The sequence below is a fragment of the Sinocyclocheilus rhinocerous genome, unplaced genomic scaffold (genome assembly GCF_001515625.1).
Source record: "Sinocyclocheilus rhinocerous isolate Xijiao unplaced genomic scaffold, SAMN03320098_v1.1 scaffold254, whole genome shotgun sequence".
NCBI lineage: Eukaryota > Metazoa > Chordata > Actinopteri > Cypriniformes > Cyprinidae > Sinocyclocheilus > Sinocyclocheilus rhinocerous.
The window spans coordinates 113,087-135,664 of NW_015628690.1; the positions used below are offsets into that span (position 1 = coordinate 113,087).

General features: G+C 36.3%; 1 protein-coding gene across 1 annotated transcript in view; it reads right to left on the reverse strand.

The window, feature by feature from the left end:
• Positions 1–22,578, reverse strand: part of LOC107738117 (calsyntenin-2-like) — a 231,176-nt gene that overhangs the window by 12,014 nt on the left and 196,584 nt on the right. Inside the window, exons 9-11 of the mRNA XM_016549805.1 lie at positions 8,131–8,293; positions 4,619–4,785; positions 4,209–4,357 (exon numbers count right to left, since the gene is read on the reverse strand). Of these exons, the coding sequence (XP_016405291.1) occupies positions 4,209–4,357; positions 4,619–4,785; positions 8,131–8,293 (479 nt within the window). The remainder of the gene's footprint in view (positions 1–4,208; positions 4,358–4,618; positions 4,786–8,130; positions 8,294–22,578) is intronic.

A 22,578-nucleotide genomic window follows, 5' to 3' on the forward strand; every position in this document is an offset into this window, starting at 1 on the left:
CGCATCTAGTGGGTTCAACTGGATAGGCTAACAAAAGCATTCAAATGCAATCAATGACACATACATCGTCATCGCATCTCGTGCTCCACTGATAAGGCTGCCTGACGGCTGACGCAGACCTTAAATTCGAATGCAACGTTTTTGCATTCGAATGTGGATTTTTAAAAATTCGACGAATATTCGAAATTTTTTTTGACAGCCCTACCATATTCAGTGTTCTGGCTAAGGGAAGGAGGTTCTCGTTCAGGATTTTACAGTACATGTCCTGTCCATTTGCCCCTTAATGCGGTGAAGTCCTCCTGTACCCTTAGCAGAAAAACAGCCCCAAAGCATAATGTTTCCACCTCCGTGCTTGACTGTAGGGATGGTGTTCTTGGGGTCAGAATCAGCATTTCTCTCCCTCCAAACATAGCGAGTCGAGTTAATGCCAAAGAGCTCAATTTTGGTCTCATCTAACCACAGCACTTTCTCCTAAGCCTTCTCTGAATCATTTAGATGTTCTTTGGCAAACTTTAAACGGGCCTGTACATGTGCCTTCTTGAGCAGGGGGACCTTGCGGGCGCTGCAGGATTTCAGTCCTTGTGGCGTAGTGTGTTACCAATGTTTTGGTGACTGTGGTCCCAATTGCCTTAAGATCATTAACAAGCTCCTCCTGTGTAGTTCGGGGCTGATCCCTCACCTTTCTCATGATCTCTGACATCCTTGGACAGCTCTTTGGTCTTGCCCATGGTGGTGGAAAGGTTAGAATGGAAGATGCAGATTGTGTGGACAGGTGTCTTATACACCTAACGAGCTGACATTAGGAGTAACTTCTTAAAGTGACAGGACTAATCTGTGTTCCACATGGGCACATAACCAGTCTGTGGGAGCCAGAATTCTTACTGTTTGGTAGGGGATCAAAAACTTATTTCACTCACCGAAATGTAAATCAATATCTAACCTTTATATAATGTGTTTTTTCTGGATTTTTTGGTTGGTATTCTGTCTCTATCCATTAAAATAAACCTACCATAAAAATTACAGACCCTTCATTTCTTTGTAAGTGGGCAAACTTACAAAATCAGCAGGGGATCAAATAAATATTTTCCCCACTGTATTTACAGGGATGATTTAAGGATATTGGGAGCTGGTCTAAGCCAGACTACGGCTATTAAAAGAGCTACGGCTCACTCCACTATTGACAAGGGAAGTCTGTTCTTATTTAGGCAATCCTCTTCACCAATGCACACTAGACAAGTGTAGAAGCCTCTCTCTTCTTTTTATTCTCTCCTGGTCTCACTTTCTCCACGGTAAAGATTCATTTGGGTACGTATCAGCCGAGTGCGATTGGATCCAATATGTTTCATTAGACTGCTGTCAGATGACATGATCCTTTCACCCTTGACAATCAAATGAGCATTTCCAAAGGGAAAAGGACACCCACAAAATACTAGGAATGTAGCTAGCAGTGTTTCAAAAGTTTGGGATTGGTAAGGTTTTTTTTATGTTTTAAAAAGTCTCTTACACTTACCAAGGCTGCATTTTTTTTAATTAAAAAATATAGTAAAACAGTATATTGTGAAATATGACTGCAATTTGAAATAATTGTTTTCTATTTCAGTATATTTTAAATAATGTATTTCTGAGATGGCAGAGCTGAATATTCAGCAGCCATTACTCCAGTCTTCAGTGACACATGATGTTTCTAGAATCATTCTAATATGCTGATTTGGTGCTCAAGAAACATTTCCTATTATTATCAGTGTTGAAAACAGTTATTAAAAAAAAAAAAAAACTTTTTTTTTTTTAAACAAACAAACTGCATTTGTTTGAATATATTGAGTAACTAAATATATTATTTTGGATAAATAAATAAATAATCTTTATTTAATTGGTTCATTCAAATGGACCATCTGAACATACCGACTCAATATTATTGAATCAGACTCCCAAAGTTTCATATGAGACAGAGTTGAGTTTAATTATCATTTTAGATCTCTCTGCTGCAAGCTGCATCAGAATCAAAATAAAGAAAAAGAAAAGAAAAAAAGTTTGTCATGGAAAAGTTATCCATCTCAACAACTAAGCTATTGTAGGTATTTAAATCAGCAGCTTGAATCCAATTATTTATTAGAGGAGAGTGAAATCTACAAAATAAATCAATTTTTTTTTTTTTTAATGGAGCGATACTAAAATGCTGGACATGAAAGGAAGTCCAGGTAATGATCAATAAACAAGAACCATCAAACCATCATCTTCTCCAATTATTGACCTGAAGTGCTCGATAGTAAAGCCTCTGAGCATTTTATTGTGTGAGAGGATGGTGGAGAAAAGACGAGAGAGCGATATAGTGAGAGAAAAGAGATAAAAGAGAGAAAAGAATGTAAGATCACTGTTAAAATAAGACAGGACGTAACCCCTGTGAAGTATTTGTATATTATTACTGTACTTAAAATGTCAAATTAACAGCAGGAAGTCCTGCTCTGCAGCATTTTCTGCTCTGCTGTGCAGTAATAGTGCAGTGTTTTTATACAATATACTGCACTATGTTGTGGTAGTTCACCCAAAAATAAAAATTCTGTCATCATTTACTTACCCTCATGTTGTTTCAAACAGCTTTGTGTGAAACACAAAAGGAGATGTTTAGACTGGATGTCCAGGCTGCTTTTTCAATAAAATGAAAGTGGATCCGCCATGGTCACTATTTCTAGCGAATAGTTGTACTAGATAACTCCTTTTTCACTCAAAAAAGTCAGTCATACAGGTTTGGAACAATAAATCATGACAGAATAGTAATTTTAGTGTGATTTCCTTTCTGCCATGTGTTGTGCAGAGCAGTGCTGTCACTCTCTGACCCGTGCTGTGCGGCAGTATCTTTAATTGTGTTGTGCTGTACTGCAGAGGCTGACTCTCTGTCACAGCAGATTTTCTTTCATCATGGTCTTTCATGTTCTCTTCAGCTGGTCTCACTACAGTCATCACCACCAGCAGGCCTGTCCATTATCCACAGACACAAGACCACTGCCAGAACACTACATGCTGCTGAAAATAACAGCTTCAGCCAAGTTGCTTTGCTATCAAATCTATAGCTCAAACACTACATGGCACTTGCAACACCAAGGTCATGGGTTCAATTACTAAGAAATGCATGGACTGAAATTGTATGTAATATGAATGTGGATAAAATATTTACAATCATCTGCCAAATGCATACCTGTAATGGTGTGTGTGCACACCAAAATCAAAGCAAATATTTGCATCTCATCACTCTAGTTTACTTGCAGAATGTTTCTTGCGTCACTCATGTGAATAAAAGCATTAAAAAATCCGATACAACCGGACGTGTCAATAAGCTCTTTGCCGATTGACTTGCGATATCCGCGTCCCTCTGTGCGAATTTGCGTCTATTCACATCTTTGCATTGATTTTGTATGTAATCGACTCGCGCAAATTGTTAAATTCTATTCTATTCTATGCTAAATCAATGGGCAGAAAATATATCCACTTAAGAGAAAAGTTTGAAATGGGGGATTTAAACTCGTGACATTTGGCAACCTCAAGCGTGAAACCTTGTGGAGGCTTGTTACCATTGAAAGATAACAGAAATGTCAAATGAAACAAACTTTCAGGATAAATAACCAGCAGACAATCAAGAGAAACAGAAATCGTGATCCTGATTAAAAATACAATTAATCATGCAGCCCTACTTTAAGCTGTATTTTTCAGTAGGGCAACACTTTTGACTCTTTTGAGAAAAACTCGAAACATTTTCTCTTCACCTCTACTCAAATTTGCCGGGGTAAGTTTCTTTGGGATATGTGGATATGAGTTAAGAGAAGAGCCAGATTGTATACAGGTGCTTGAGAGTCATGCAGTGTAAGGTAACCAAGGCAACCCTACATTCTCATCCCTTAGCTCTGTAGTATTGATAGAAGAAAGCCTTCTGCTGCCGCTCATCCTTCACTCATAAACATCTAGACTTGCTTTTATTAACAACACTTGCTTGTGAGATTTAAAAAATTAAATGATCATCACACATTCAAAGCACTCAACACTTTAAATGAACCCCTAAGATGCAAGCTAATTACACTTCATTCACTCGAATATTTACTCCTATACTTAGTATTCATCCCATAGAGAGACTGCAGGGTTATCAATCTATTAAAGCCTTTATGAGCTGATGTTGTGATGTTTTATGGGATGTTTTTTACTTTTAGTGCAGTACTCACTGGACTGTAGTGGTTATGTGGAGTTTGCGCAGACCGGGAGTGGGAAACTGCCGAGAGTTAATGTAGGAAACTTTAGTCATGGCTGTGTTGATGCTCTCCAAATCATCTGCCTCCATGACCAGCACCGACTGAGCCGGGTTGAAGTGGAACTGAGAGGTATCAAGAGAGTATGAGAAAGAGCCAATTTTCATAATCGAGAGAGAGAAAAAAAAACCTAAAAGCAAAGAAGTGAATGAACGAGTCAACACATTTACATATAGATGAATAAATGATGGCTGGGAATGACTGATGTCAAAGGATTCTGAAATATATTCAGATGATATTAAAGAGATGGACAAAGAATGGAATGCCTATAATCCTTCCAATGAAAGGCTTTGCATATCTGTATGCATATGTGTGCACGCATGTACCTTTATGCCTTTTCCCAGACTCTCGAGTGAGCTGATGTCCAGGCCTTCCTTGCAAGCCTGTAGGCAGGAGATCACCTTTTGAGTTGCGATCTTCCCAGGTCGGATAGTCAAGCCTGAGAGGCTTCCCCGGAAATACTGTGTGAACCTTGGAGTGGTTACCTCTCCTCCTGTAAACAAACACATTACAAATCATGCACATGCATACTTGCAGTCACTGGCAACAAAATATACTGTACAAAAGCTAAAGATATCTGAAAGCTAAGTGACACTCTGCGTGCATGTGTGTCAAAATGTCAAAAACACCTTATCTGGCACTATCCAGAGGTTGGAAGACAAGCTCATCTACTGAAATGCCTCCATCTGCTAGGTTTTAAAAAAAGAAATGTTTTTGTATTTTTGCTCTCTATGATAACCCACAATCCTGTGCATGCGAATCAGCCGTTTATCCAAAGAACAAAACAGGCTCTGATGTACCAGTGTCAAGAAGTCAGTTCATTTATAAACTCAATATATATGAATTATATTGTTATTAATATTATTTACAGTTCTTGCAGGCTGGTGCTGAACTGATATTCCTTAAATATTGTATTTTTATGCTTATATACAAATTGCAAATAATGCTAACATACAAATATGCAAATAATTCAGCTCAAGACAAACTTTTCATAGGTAATTTCATCCTTAGGTGTATTTTTCAACCTTGGTTGAAAAATACCAAACCAACCAGCTATGAAGTGAATCACAATATTACAAACTTTGATTTGAAGCAAAAAAGTACAAAACTGCATTCTTAAATGAGGGAAAGAACTACAATCCCACAAAGCATTGTGACAATATAACTATTTTAAGTTTATTATAAAATATAATTTTTTATTGCATTGGAGACTCGATTGTGTCATTCACATTGTTTTCTTTAGATGCATTTTGCTCACTGTGACTCGCTGATTGGTGGAATTTTCTGTATAGCATTATGGGTAATGTCGTTTTTCACCACAAATTACGCTATTCTACATGATTTTTTTTTCATGTTGTTCTTCAACATGTTCTTCATTCGGAATCTAACCAATTAAGATGACATCATGTAATATTTACACAGTAAATTGCTACTGGTCTTCTTGACTTGATTTGGTCATCAAGGTCATCTGTCTTTTCTTTCCTGAGTGACAGCATCTTTTACTTGTATGTATGTATGTATGTATGTATGTATGTATGTATGTATGTATGCATTTATTTATTTATTTATTTATTAATGAATAGTTGGTCACACTGACCTTCTTATTAGGAACCTTGATAAAAAATGAGAGGGAGTTAGAATAAGAGCAATACCTGTCGCCAATAACATCTGCTGTTTTCCCTCCCATACATCCCTGACTGATGATCTGGCAGATTTGGGGAGTCTAATCGATCCATGCAGCGAATACTGTCACTCCTAAAGCCTCACAATGAGAATCTGTGCTTCCAATGCTTAATTGCTTCCGTTTTTAAATTATTTAGTTGACAGATGTTATCAATTAAATGTTATTTCACAGATGAAACAGCAGAGGAACATTTGCATTCTCGTTCGTGCTACCCCTAAAGGACAAAAGCTCTAATGAGACTGCAGTCCTCGCATGGCATATAAGAGCTGTCACCATTACATCTGTATCGATCAGTAGCTGCATGACAGACAATAACAAACAGAACACATTCTGAGCCCTGTGGAAAAGGCACCGCCATGACCTTACATTTAGATTAGCACATATGATGCTATATTATACCTATAACCTATATTATAACCAAAAAAAGTTTCTGAGAAGCAGCTCAGTAATGGCCTTATTTATCTTCCTTTACACACACTTATTATAGAGCAACCTTTTTAAAACATTTTTTCTTTGTTTTTATTCTTCAATGAACAGTTCACCCAAAAATGATCATGAATCATTTACTGAATTTGATTATTTTTAAGGATACTAGCTAATTTCTCTTTTTTTACCAAATGATGACAGAATTTATATTTTGGAAGAAATATTCCTATTTTTTTCTTTAACACTAAAATATACCATTCAAAATGTTGGGATCACTATGATTTTTCTTTGTTTAAAGAAAGTAATACTTAAGCAAGGATGCATTAAATTGATCAAAAATAACAACAGATAAATTTAAAATCATACAAAATATTTCTATTTCAAATAAATTTAGTTATTTAGCAGAAATGGGGGGTTTAAGGGCTCAAATAAATGCTGTCTTTCTAACCTTCAGTTCATGAAAGTATCCTGAAAAAGACACTATTTCACAGTTCCCACACTTCATTAAGTCGAACAACCATTTTGAACTAATAGTAAGAAGAAGAAATGTTATTTGAGCACCAAAATTAACATATTAGAGTAATTTCTGAAGGATCATGTGACACGGAAGACTGGATTCATGGCTGCTGAAAATTCAGCTTTGCCATCACAGGAATAAAATATATTTTAAAATATATTAAAACAGAAAACAGTTTACTGTTTTTGACTTGATTTGGATCAAATAAATTCAGCCTAAAAAGACATTTTATGATACTGAACTTTTGAATGTTTTTTTACATTAAACACATATAAATTACACAATGGATCAGTTCATGTGCTAAACAAAGCTCTATAAAAAGCAGATAATCCTGTTTGCTGTCTCGTCAAGACAATGGCCACCAAACCCCATTTCTACCCTAAAGAAGACAAGGATCTCAATTTGGCCTGAACAAATACCATCCTCGCTTTCCATTATGAAGTGGTTTGTCGCTACGTTGTTGATGGCACGGAGTGAAAATGGACAGGGTGCTAGAAGCAATCTTGGCCGCTAATGGCTTGAAAAGTTATCAGTTGCGGTTTAGTGGAGCTTAGACCAGCTTCATTGGGATGTAATAGCAAGTGAACTTGTCCCCCATTCAGGGTCTCTTAATCCTTAATATGGACCTATTCTAAAAAAAAGAAAAAAAAATTCACAATTCAAAGCCTGTGGAAAAACTGAGAATAATCCTCAATCAGCACGGATGAAAAGAAATGTAAAATGGTGCTGAAGAGTCGGAACTTAGAACCTCGTCGTCTAAAACAATGACTTAGCCGTGACTCCATTCTCTCAGAGGCTTGTTTAATTATTTAGCTCGTGAAAGCGATGTTAAGGACAGACTCTCCATTCAAATGTGATCATTAGCTCCATTTCAAAAGGCTGAAATTGACAGGCCGTGTTTCTTTTTTGATGTTTTCACGCCTGAGGTCTCTTTAATTAAATGAAGAATCAGGGTAGCCTGGGGCCAAACACACTGCCTCTGTCTTGGTATTCGAACTGCCGCTGCCACACTGTCATATCAATAATGTAGATTTCTCTTAGTCACACCCTCTCTTAAGTCTGAGACTATCTGATCACATCTCAAAACCGGTGGATGCTGATTCATCATCTCCTGTGTCTGGGCCGTCCAAACCACAGTTATGCCACCATTTCATATCATCGATCCTCTTTTTCAAAGGATAATCAAAACAACATTTGATTCATGGTCTCACCTTGCCAGCAGGCACCTACAGTTAGCTGTACATCGATCTCAGAGGGGTGGATGGGCCAGTCGTCCGTCACAAGGTAGGGTTCGTACGTCACTCCGTCTACGAAGAGCGTCACTGAAGGAAACTCTACATTGATGACGTAGTAATGCCACTCTTTATCACAGATCTGGAGACAAGAATAAGTTTAGATCTAGTTAACAGGGCAAAACAACACATTTTCAAAATTGCTGGTTGATCAAATACTGATTTTGGGTTAAATCTGCGAATTGGATTAGCTTCTTAGAGATGTTTTTCGCATACATAAAATCGAAAAGAAAGTAGATTTCTAAATATGTGTGTTTTAAGTTTAATTTTTAAATTGACACATCTTAAAAATGAATTGGTGGAACACAAAACAAAACAAAGCAAACCAAAAAAGAAAAGAAAAAAACACACCGTCATAAATTAACCAACCTCTAATCAAAAACTTAATTGACCCACTCCGAGTTAAAATTCACAGTAAAACTTTCCCAGAAACAAAAAACAAAACAAAACAAAAAACACACCTTCATAAATTATTATTTTACCGCTGATTTCAGTTTATTAAAAACTAGATTGAAACAAATTGGAATGTCAAATGTGACAACCTCTTGGTTCAAAAGCTACTTAGTGGGTAGAACACAATGTGTGCAAATGGAAGGCCATTCATCTACACCACTGCAGATTACGAGGGGTGTTCCTCAGGGATCTGTTTTGGGGCCTCTGCTTTTTATTATTTACATTAACAATCTTGATTTTAATATTGGTCATGTTAATTTTCATTTTCATTTTCATTTAATTTTATGCTGATAACACTGTGATTTATTGTAGCACACCTAAATTATACCAAGCAGTGTCTTTACTCCAGAGTGCTTTTGCTGTTGTGCAACAAAGGCTTTGTGGCCTAAAACTGACTTTGAATGTGACTAAAACTAAAGCTATGTTATTTTCAAGATCAAAGAAACAAGTGGCAAATCAACTATCACTCAAAATTACTCAAAGTCACTGTTAGCACCTATCATTGTGATTTGTATAATAGAGTTGGTTGGACGTCATTATCAACACACAGACAGAATCACTGGTATATGTGTATCTATAAATCCATCTTGGGTTTATTGCCTCCATATCTTTGTTCCCTCACCCAGCCTAAAGCTCTTGGAGCTTATTCTCTGTGCTCACAGGACTTGTACATTCTTTCGGTTCCATTTGCACAAACTAAACTTGAAAAAAACAAACTTTTCAGTTTGCAGCACCCACTGATTGGAACTTTTTACAACACAACTTGAAGTTGCAGGCCTTAGTGTCAATGAACAATTTTAAATTCTTGATTAATGAGTTGTTGAAGGAATAATTAATTTTTAAATGTTTTTAATTGTTGTCAACACATTGTTTTAATGTTCTTCTTATGAAATGTAGTGCTGCATCTTGGCCAAGTCATTTCTGTAAAAGAGATTTTTAATATCAGCAAGTTTTACCTGGTTAAATAAAGGACAAATAAAACAAAAAATAAATAAATGAACCAACCTCTAATCAAACACTTAATTGACCCACTCGGAGTTAAATTCACAGTAAAACTTTCCCTGTAACAAAAAAAAAAACCACCTTCATAAATGAACCAACCTCTAATCAACAACTTAACTGACCAACTGTAAATTAATTCACAGTAAAACTTTCCCAGAACCATGTTTGGGTCAGTCTAAACTACAAACTAAAAATAGGACACATTGTTGCTAGATATAAGGAACAATTCGAGATGGTCCTCACTGCAGAACACAAGATCCAGGGGGCGAGGTTGGATCCAGATCCAACTCCTCCCACCTTGCATATACCTAAACCTACCCGTCTCCACCCCCTGATCCCTAAACCCACCCATCTCCACCCCTAAACCTACCATCTCCACCCCCTAGATGTGGATCCGACCCCACCCCCTGGATCTTTGTTCTGCAGTGAGGGGCTACTGAACAATTCCAATAAGTCCATAAGGATTGTGTTCTTATCTGAATAATATCTGTGCTTAGGTTAAGATGATTAACATTAGGTTTTCAGTTCACGTTCACATGCCCTTAATGAAACAGAAATGTAACTTAATTTGCCATCATTAGCTATACTATTCATCATTTGTCATCTGTCCTATTACATTAATTAGGTATAATTATAATCAGACGCTAATTATAGGGACAAAGATTTACGAGTATGAGAAACATCAGATCACTTTAACATATCAAAGCAAACCAATCAGAGCCATTTAAAGTTCTTCTACACTTCATTATTTATCTTTTCTGACATTTACATGGTCATATTTAACAACTGTAGGCATTGTTAAAGAAAGGACTAAAAGCAAACCTATTAGAAAAATATGCAAATGTTGAGGATAGATTGCCTTCTGCTACTCTGAAAGTCATCACTTCTGAGATTCAGCACAATGGTGAAACAGGCTTAAAGATCCCAGCCACATTTAATTGCCTCACTCTTTCAAACTTTAACAGCCGCAGTGCCAATAAGTTGTACTATTTTGACCTTTTGCCACTTTATTTGTGGGAATAGCAGAAAGAAGACAGGAACTGCTGGGGAGGGAAGAGAGGGAAGGAGAACTAGTAAACAACGCAAGCCAAATATGAATATGCATTGGTCACATGAACACCACAGCTCAATGTGTTGTGCTAAGCTGCTACAAGAAATTGTATACAAGGAATGCTTTGGTGGCACAGCGTTTTTCCAGCTGAGACGCTTTGATTGCTATAATTTGGAATATACACGGCAGTAACGCATTATTAGTATCTCATTTTGAAGTATATTACTGAATATAAAAATGCAGTAACCAGCAATGTTAACTTCTCTATTGTTGTTCAGTTGTTGTACAAGTAGGATGACTGGTCGGTGTAGCCTCGTATTTGTCCCGCCCCTCCTCCATTGATTGGACGGCTGGGTAAAAAGTGACAGTGACAAGCGCTGCGTTTTACCCAAAGCTGTGTTCTGCTTGTGTTTCATGACACAAGCACAAGCCCATTGCTTTCTTGCATTAATGTTCTTTTTATTTTAATTAATTAATTATTTTTTTTGTATTACATGTGCTAAATAGTGCTGTTATAGTTAAGTAAACTATTCAAAATCTAAATGATCTAAAATTAAAATAAAATAAAAAACTATTAAAAAGCTAAATCAAAAAAAAAAACTGAAATAAAATAAAGTATATATATTAGATGAAAAATTTAGAAATGTTGCCTGAGCAACTAACTAAAATAAAACAGCTTGAAGTAATAAAATGACTAAAACTGAACTAAAAAATAAACTAAAGCTAAACGTGACATGACGTGACGTGACATGTGGCCAAGTATGGTGACCCATACTTGGAATTAGTGCTCTGCATTTAACCCATCCAAAGTGCACACACACAGCAGTGAACACACACACACCGTAAACACACACCCGGAGCAGTGGGCAGCCATTTATGCTGCGGCGCCCGGGGAGCAGTTGGGGGTTCGGTGCCTTGCTCAAGGGCACCTCAGTCGTGGTATTGAAGGTGGGAGAGAGCGCTGTACATTCACTCCCCCCACCTACAATCCCTGCCGGTACGAGACTCGAACCCGCAACCTTTGGGTTACGAGTCCGACTCTCTAACCATTAGGCCACGACTTCCCCAAACAGACATATTTAAAAATAAAAATAACATAAAATGACAAAACTACTGAAAAAATACATTTGATTTTATCCAAAATATGAATAAATACTATAATAGTATATAAACAATACTAAAACACTGGTGCCAGACAGATAACTTCGACAAATACATGTCTTTTTTTTTCTTTTTTTTTTTGCATCAGTGTCACATTGTTAAGACTGTCAAGACAAAGTTCAAAACGATTCAGCTTTACTTTTCTTGAGACATTTCGTTCCACTGTGCTGTGCCATGTGTGAACTCATTGTGTGAACAGAAATGCAAATGAATGACACTTTCCATTGCAATGTGTCTTACTTTTTTTTGCATCAGTACCACATTACAATAAGATTGTTAAGATGAAGTTAAAACAACTAAAAGTAAAGCTTTTTTTTTGACAAAAATAAATAACAAAATTACTCAAATTTAAACTATTGAAAAAAGAATGTACTGGCACCAGACAGCCAGCTTTCACAAATGCAGTGTGTCTTTTTTTCCCATCATCAGTGGTGCTGTTATTAAGATTGTCAAGATGAAGTTAAAAACAATTCATCTTTTTATTTCTTGAGACATTTTGTTCCACTGTGCTGAAAGCACTGTGTAATTAAAAACACAAATAAATGACACTTGAAAAAATCAATTAAATCTTAATTTCATTACGATTAACTCCTGCCACCTGGTAACATTTACAGGTAACTGAATGGTTATTATCAGAGCACTGGTAATGTAATAATGATAATTTGCTTGCATGGTGCAGTAAACATGTTTATTCATACTCTACGTGTTGTTATGGAGAGCACCATATGGAACTGAAGCTGACTGGGTGGATGATGCTGAGCTACTGCAGAGGGGAGTTAATGGACAGAAGATCCCAGGTCTCCAGAGAGATACTCTCTCTCCCCGACTAACTGCTGCCTCTAGAGACAGATCTCACTCCACACCTCTATTCCTCTTGTTCTCTTATCTCTCCTTTTCTAGAATAGATATTCTCTTTATCTCCATCTCACTGGACTCTTCAAAAAACCTCTCTATTTTCCCTTTCTTTCTGCAGCAATCTCACTCTAGCAGCCTAACCTTTTTCGGTCCTTTTCAATGTCACAAATATGCACACACAGATACACAAACACACACACACACACACACACACACAGGTTTGTTTTTGTGAAAAGTGGGGACATCCCATAGGCGTAATGGTTTTTATACTGTACAGACCGTATTTTCTATTGCCCTACACCAACCCTACCCCTAAACCTACCCCTCACAGGAAACTTTGTGCTATTTCAGATTTTCAATACACTCCATTCTGTGTGATTTATATGCGTTTTGAAAAGTGGGGACATGGGGTAATGTCCTGAAAAGTCACCTTCTCCTTGTAATACCTATGTCATACCCTTGTCATTATACAAATTTATGTCCTCATTTGTCACAAAAACGCGCACACACACGCACACACACAAACTCACACACTCAACACTAAGTGCCATTCAGTCTCATGGCCATTTTTCTCGTTTGGGCACTTGTGCTGAAATACAGGACCATGAGAGGCATTCTGGGATATTATGAAATAAATCTGTCAATAAAATGAAACTGAATGCCGATCACTGGCTGCTATTGTCAGCTGTCTTAAAAAGGTTAGGATTTGAACCCCTTGCATAACAACAGAATAGAACAGAATATTTAAGGCTAGTTGTACACTAACACCCATTTTTACAGTGACTGTTTTAACTACGGATTTAGGATGTAATGGAACACCTGCTGTTTTCTCAAAAGAGAGTAGAAATTGAAATGGTGTTGCCAACCCATTAAAGAAAAAAAAAAAAGACTTCAAAAAGTTTCCAGAAATGAAAATGCAAAAATAAGCTCATGCAATTTAGAAAGCCCAAGCAATGTCCAGTGTCAGCGAGGCATGAAAACAGCAGCATTAGCGCTGGTTAATTAAACTGCTCATGCAACGGCTCCCTAAAAACTGGGCTTCTGTTCAGAGTATGAAAACGAATAGCCTGCAGTGTGTAAACATGTGGACAACACTTGAAGCTTGTTAATTGCAACGTAATTGTGTGCAAAAATCCATGAGCAAAATATGTAGATTGCAAATATGCTAAACTGTTCATCAAATTTTGGAGACGGGCACTTCCACATGTATCAACCATTTAATACATCACTGAATTTCACTTCTGCATCTACATACATGTCTAAACTAAACTAAGGATGTGCAAAACTACATATCAGATGTGTGTTGCAATCAGGGGCGGATTTAGTGAATTGGGGGCCCCAGGCAAAATATAGGAATGGGGCCCTATACATTTGCACACATTTTCCTAGATCAACCTTGAGGTTCCATTTAGTTGTTTTCAGCGTAAGCCTGTGTGCAAAGGCTGTCTAATTCTAAACTTTAAAATACATTTATTTTTAGTTGTTTTAACTACAAATTTAAATAAAACTAAATTAAAATAAAAAAATAATGAAAAGGCAATTATAAATTTACACACCTAAAATACATATATCAAGAGCATGCTCACAGATGAGAACAAAACAGCGTTGGATGAAGTGGATTAAAGCCCTGCACGGGTCTCAAATATAGGCCCTAGCCCGTCTTTTTTCCCCTTTTCCCAAAAAAAGCTTATACTACTGTTTCAGCTATTAAAATAGTTCAGTTTTGTATGCAATGGAAGTGATTATATTTCGTTTCGTTTTTTTATAAAGTAAATTAAGAAAAACATTTGGAGTATTTTTTGTTCGTTAAATGTAAGTTTTTTTGTTTTTTTTTAAGTAACGGCCAGCGGCAGACAGTGAATTTAATCATAGCCTATGTTTGATCAATTTAGCCTTCTCAAATCATCAGGCCTAAAATAAAATCTATATATAAAACAGTTCAAGTATATCACAATGTTAGTTTAAATGTTTAACCTATATAAATGTGCCTGTTATAGACGCATATCCAATAATTTGCGGAGGAGTGGAAGCTGAAGCGCGCTCTGCAGGACACGGAGGCGCCAGCGCGATCACTTGCCTTTTTTTCTTACAGTGAAAACAACTTAAAATACGCAGTCATTTGTGCTCATAAAGGTAAGAGTAATACATCATTCGTAACTGTAAAGGGCCTAGTTTTATTTGCGTGCACTCACAATATCAACAAAACGTGCTTTTATAAAATAAAGAAAACAAACGCTTTCTGCCGTCTCGGGCTTGAACAGGAGCGCTTCACAATGATGAACCTAAACTCAGACATGATCAAAATATATAGAAAGCTTTAAATTACTACTTTAAAACGAAATAATTCAAATCGAAAATAGACTCCTAATAAAATAAACTATTTCATTATGTAATCCGTGCATTTCTCTCTAAAGGCACATCCCATGAGGAGATGGCGAGTCATATTTTTCATCATAATTGATGGATATCTAAAATATAAAAATACGGAAAAGCCTAAAACAGGCCCGATTATAATTTGCGTTTTATTTTATAATTCCATGGCGGTCGCCTACCTTTGCCTAATGGGTAAGTCCGCCCCTGGTTGCAATGCAAATGCAATTCTTCTGTTCAAATAAATAAATAAAATAAAAAACTAGATGAAGCACAACAGAATAGACCAGAACAAAGGGTCAAACAATTGGTGAGATGTTCAATGAAAACAAAACCACAACAGTCAAAAGCATTCATCTAAAAATAGCAATGTGGTTATAGCAATGGTGCTTTAAATTGGATAAATAAAATAATAATAACAAAAACAAAAACTTTCCCAAAAGGGTTTTTTTTTTTGTTTGTGAAAATAAATATAAATTACATAATTTTTTCATGTTACTAATTATGAATGGAACCATGAATTTGCTCACGGAAGTCATAATATGTTTTTTTTTTCATATGTTAAAATGTATGGGAAAATTATTTACTATTTATCAGATTTTATATATTATTTAAGTCTTAAATTATATATTTTATAAATAAATAATTCAACAATTTCCATATATTTTCCATCTAGAATAAATGAATGAATGAATCCCCAAAAGTATTGCATTATTTTTAAATTTGTGAAAAAAGTATCTCATAATTAACCTTACATTTTAACTTTAGATTATATTAACCCATTCTAGTAACATCCAGCAAAAAAATAAAAAATGAAAATAAATAAATAAATAGAAAAAAAAAAACTCGCTGCAGTGTATTTTTACAGTGAAAAGTCATTGCATTCATTCATATTTTATATGTGGGTCTCTGACATTAGGTTTAAAGAGCTGCTGTAAAAAAATACAAAAACCAAGAAATAAAAAAACTAATTAACGTCACTAACTTATCAGTTGTTGGTCAGCTAGTCAACCATCATGACCCATCTCTATTGTAAACAGACTGAAAAGGCTTTTGACTGCCATTCATAAGAGCGTTGATGACATGTCAACCTCTGCAGACTCTGTCCGTTCTCGTCCTCATTACCTGTCCGTCGAGGAACGAACAGAACACAGCGCTGTTGCTTTGCTGCTAATGAAACACACACATGAAGCATTAATCTTGGCCTGACAGGAGATGATTTTGGCTGTTTCAGCACACAAAGGCACATGCCGCCAAGGATTAAAACACGCTTACATTTGGCCTCCTCCTCCACCCCCATCCCTCGATCTCTCCTCTCGTTTTTTGCTCTAAACATTTTTATTATTTTTAAATTTGTGAAAAAAGTATCTCATAATTAACCTTACATTTTAACTTTAGATTATATTAACCCATTCTAGTAACATCCAGCAAAAAAATAAAAAATGAAAATAAATAAATAAATAGAAAAAAAAAAACTCGCTGCAGTGTATTTTTACAGTGAAAAGTCATTGCATTCATTCATATTTTATATGTGGGTCTCTGACATTAGGTTTAAAGAGCTGCTGTAAAAAAATACAAAAACCAAGAAATAAAAAAACTAATTAACGTCACTAACTTATCAGTTGTTGGTCAGCTAGTCAACCATCATGACCCATCTCTATTGTAAACAGACTGAAAAGGCTTTTGACTGCCATTCATAAGAGCGCTGATGACATGTCAACCTCTGCAGACTCTGTCCGTTCTCGTCCTCATTACCTGTCCGTCGAGGAACGAACAGAACACAGCGCTGTGTGAACATGTGCATGCTTTGCTGCTAATGAAACACACACATGAAGCATTAATCTTGGCCTGACAGGAGATGATTTTGGCTGTTTCAGCACACAAAGGCACATGCCGCCAAGGATTAAAACACGCTTACATTTGGCCTCCTCCTCCACCCCCATCCCTCGATCGCTCCTCTCGTTTTTTGCTCTAAACATTTTTAATCTGTTCCCCTGTCAACAATACTGCATCCACGACCTTCAGAGCAAAGAAATAAATGAGAGTGTGACAATAAGCGACACAAATCACACCTAGAACTATACGTCTCTTTCTACATGCACAAGCATCATTGTGTCATGTTGGCTGCGGGAGAGAAATGCCTCGCAGGCTGCGGCGGTACAGGCCTGTTCCTCATTCAACATTAATGCATTGTGTCTGCAGGCTTGTGCTGCTGCTCAGATAAGGCTTGCAATACACTGAGATGCTGGTCTCTAACTAGGGTTGGGTGAGATATATATGTATCTCACCCATGTGTACTACATATGTGTGTGTGTATGTGTATATATATATACATATACATAGACACATACATGGATATCAGTAAGATTTGTAATGTTTTTTTTTTTTAAAGAAATCTCATATGCTCATCAAGGCTGCATTTATTTGATCAAAAATACAGTAAAAACAGTAGCATTGTGAAATATTATTACAAATTAATGTATATTTATAATGTTTTTCTATTTTAATATACTTTAAAATATAATTTATTCATGTGATGCAAAGCTGAATTTTCAGCATCATTACTCCAGTCTTCAGTGTCACATGATCCTTCAAAAATCATTCTAATATGCTGGTTTACTATTAATGCTGGAAACAGTTTTTTTTTTCTTTTTGGAAATTTATAATTTCCAGGATAAAAAGTTAAAAAGAATAGCATTTGTTCTAAATATAAATCTTTTGTAACAGCATAAGTCTTTACTATCACTTTTATGTAACTAATCCTTGTTGAATAAAAGTATTAATTTATTATTAAAAATATTAATTAATTAATTAATTATTTTATTTAAAAAAAAAGTACTAACACCAAACTTTTGAATGGGAGAGGATATTCTATTTTGAATAAATTCTGTCCTTTTTTACTTTTTATTAATCAAAGAATCCTAAAAAAAAGTATCACAGGTTCCAAAAAAAGAGAGAATATTTGTATTAAATAGCAATGTGTAATACATTACACAATATAACTACAATTTATAATTATGGAAGTATTTTATTTTACATTGAATGGGTTGAGTCTTCATCTCATTTTAAACATATATTTTTTTCAAAATTACTATTCAACTCTTTTAATGAGGACAAAAAAAGCATTTTTAAGTAATACTATGAATGATTTTAATGCTTTTTAATGCTTTTTATTTAGTCATAATCAGAAGAGAATCATAAAGTCTTTGGCATAAAGATACTGTCTCTGAATTAACCATCATTAGTCGGAACACAGCAAATTCTTTTTTACAAATCAGTTCTTTGATTTAAAGACGTGTTTGTATCATCATAATAAAAAATGGAAGTCTCCATGTGGCATTTTTCATATATTAAAATGCGTAGAGGGAAAATGTACACATTTACTCTTTATCACACTTTCCATCTAAATAATTTCCATCTATTTTCCCTCAATCAGAAATCTGACTTTTGGATTTTAGTCCATGATGTTCAGCCTTGAGGCTAATCTATAATGTGAGTGTGTTCCTAAATGTTGAAAAAAAAAAATCTGTTTTCTGTGAAAACGGATCAAACATATTAATAAATCCCAGCAGTCATGGGCATATTTCCCAGTATTTTTCCAACAAAATGCTCTCTAGAAATGGGAACTTTTCCTTCCCCTAATACTAGATGGCAAAGCAAATTATGGCCCTTCGATATGTCTCATCCAGATTCCTTGTTTCTGTATAGGTCAACCCGTCAACACTGTACAGAAAATGGGCACTCATTTCAGGAACAATAAATCAAGAAATCTTGTATATTGTCAAAAAGGATGTACTAATATATTACATTGTATCGTGTCTTTGCTACATCACCCATGTCTATTTCTAACTAACACTCACACAGCATATAATAATGCTGTCTCTCTGCTCCTGGAACGCCGGAATGTCTTTCTTCAAAGGAAGAGAGGCGGCCAAGGCATTTGGAAAGAATAAATGGCTACCGCAGAAAACTTTTCAGAGGTGGCATTTAATCAAGGAGTCCAGGGACTCTAACTGTGAGCTGAATTGGGAGGTGCAATGCAAGGTTTCATTATTTCCTTGATTGAACAGCAGATTAGGCTAATTTTAGGAGCTGCTTTAACTGTTCCATCATCTGCTCCCTCAAATGGCCTTGTGGGAGGAATAATTTGTTCTATATACAGAATGGCAAAAATACAAGTGAAGAAGTGCTTTTTCTCTCCCCTCTTTTTTAGAAGTGTAGATACACATCTCATAATCGATTACTGGAATGAAACGTTTGCAAATCGGTAGACAGAGATAAAGCTCATAGTGTGCAAGGTTGGGAAGGATCTTCAGATAGCAGTACTGCTGTTCCCATTGCCCTCATGCGAGTCAGCAAAGGGCATTCTGGGTAATTGATTAGGGAAGTTTGTTGCTGTGCCAACTAGCACATGCTTGGCACTGTTATCCACACACCTGCCTCCTCATCTCCAGGAACGCTACTATTGGAAGCATAAGGAGATCTTCAAGACACCTGCGCACTGATACTCTCTCACAGCCGTTATTCGCCACGACAGATGGAGCTCAGCCAGACGCTCATATCTGACTTGGATATCCCTGTAGAATTAAATTAGACGGCACACCTCTTACAGAGAAAGTCAATGAAAGAGACACTTTAAACCACCCGCTTTCAGATGAGGGTCTAGGACCGGTGGCCGATCCGCTGTGATGAGAAGAAGACAAACACTGCAATTTGCTGATTGCAATGACATACAAATGACAGTTCTTTGGCCAAGATGATACGGGGGAGATCAGTGACTGATCCAGCAGAGCAGCTTTGAGATCTGCAGTGGGCCATGATATTGGCTGTGCCATGTAAGTGGCTTCTGATGTGAATGCATAGGCGGAAATCCCTAGGGGGTTGGGGGGGGACAGGACCCCCCCATCTGAGGGTTGTCCCCCCTAAAAATATGATTAAAAACCAGTCTGTGTGTTGTAAATAACAATGTTTTATACTTTAAATAATTGCGTAAGTAGTAAAACAACACAAATGGGGCAAAAATGCGTTTTAAGTTTAGAAACATTTTGAATCTCCCCTCCCTTGCCTCACAGTGCTTTGGTCCAAATGCCTGATTTACTCTTTTACATCACCTACACACGCAAAGTCCGGTGAGAGAGAACAAAGTCAATAGTTGTGGAACTCCAAGGCTGTCAAGGCTATTTTATTCACTTAAACATTGGATGAAGTGATTATTTTCTCTTTAATACAGATGATGCCAATGTATTTTTCGATGAGTCGCTATGTTAGCAATAATAACATTACCTGCTTGACGAAAAGGGTTGCCAGGTTTTTTACAACAAAATCCTCCCAATTGCTACCCAAAACTAGCTCAAACTAACCGCGTTTCGAGGGGGTCCCGCAGTAAGAAACGTGTAAAATACATATTATTGGGGTCGCTTCAACCCGCGGACATGAAAAACAACCTGCGGCAACAGTGATAAAGTAGCCCAATTCCACGGGAAAACCGCGGACTTGGCAACACTGTGACGGATACAACGGACACGAGCGCAACCACAACAGCTTGACGTTGTCTAATTTGGCACGGTCTCCCTGCTGCACTAATAGTAGTAAGGCGGTCCTCTGTGTATGCATATCCTTACAAGTACAATTTTAGCTGTATTATTTGTGTCCCCTTCAAAAATCGCTCTTCAGAAATTTTATGTTTACTGTCCCCCCCAACTATTAGACGAAATGTACGCCCCTGTGTGAATGTGGACAGAGGGTCTGACTGGCTTTCCTCAGGGCGGACACAAATGATCAGTTGCAGCAAGGAGAGAGAGTAAGTAACACAAAGCAAGTGTTGGATTTGTGCTTAAAACTGTACAACTGTGAGCTCTGTAGATTCATAAATTGAAAAAAACAAAAAAACAAAACAAATATTATATTTGCACAAAATCTAATATTTGCACAGATCACCCACTGTGCTCTGAAAGCAATTTTGGAAGCTATTCATAATTTAATATAGTTAAAATACAGTCTTTTTTACAGAAGTTTTCCTCACTAAAAGCCACTAACAAACACAACAAATTCTATTTTAGGGGTAATATCTAAAATTTGCCTAAAAGTTACTATTTATCTGGTAAAAAAAAAAAAAGCCACATAACCACAATAAGAGATAACTTTCCTTGTCATCAAACCTCTCTGTTTTCTACATACGGCAAGTAACAAATGAGATATAAAGCCATGACAAAATGAAGAGTGACAATTCCATTTCACTTCCTCTCCAGTGCCACTTAAAACACCATTTTTGTAAGAGGAAAAAGGCCACGTGCAGGTACATGCAAAAAGAGTGAGAGGGCAATGGCAAATTACCTGTACTAGTCTACTACTGACAATATTTTCCACATTCACCTTGCTTTTTTAGTTGACATTTCTATATCATTTGAGGTTTGCACATGTTTATTGGCTACATACCGGCAAAGTCTCTATAGACTATATATAATAATATTAATAACAATAATTACCTTGGTTAAAGAAAACAATTATATCAATTAGATCCGAGTGGTCACACTTTATTTTAAGGTCCAACTCTCACCATTAAAGGGGTCATATGATGCTATTTTAAAGATCATTATTTTGTGTATTTGGTGTATATGACTTTTGCCTCAGTAAGCTCCTAATTTGCTGCTTGCTAATAGTTAGTAAGGTAGTTAAGTTTAGGTATTGGGTAGGATTAGGGATGTAGAATATGGTCATGCAGAATATGCGCTTTACAAGCACTAATTAAGAGCCAATATGTTAAGAATAGGCATGCTAATAAGCAACTAGCTAATGGTGAGAACTGGTCCCTATACTAAAGTGTTACCATCAGAGTTAAAACTATGTCTAGATTGTCCACAGTATAACTTACAACACATTGTCATTCTATAACAATTTTTAAACAATACTTTTATTTTATTATTCATAACTATTTTTATAATATAATAAAATATAAAATAAATTAAACAAACAAAAAAAATAATAATAAAATAAATGTTTTACCAACCATGCGCTTACAGAAAATCTCTATATACTACAAAAAACCTAAATACACAAACCACCCAAAAAGTGCTAGGGTATTGCCTCAGTAGTGTGGAGTGTTTGCCTGAACTGAACCATTTTACAGTTTCTAATACTCCATACACCATAGCTGAAAAACCCAGCAGGCACGTCCTTCATGGTGACTTTCTCAGTATTCATTAAGCCGTTTGGAGCAAGATTGCCATTCTACGCTTAAACCTTGTTTATCAAGTGAATTTAGTTCACGCAGTGGCCACAATTCAAAAAATGAAAACAGCCAAGCACCATAAACACAGACCTAATGAGCCAATCACACAAAACACGTCACTCAAGGAAAATACAGTGACCAGCGTGACAGCATTAGATTATGATTAAGACACAAAACTGTTGTGACTGAAATCTGACACATTTTGCTATATGTAGTGGTAGATATATTTTGCGGGTGTTGTTTGTTC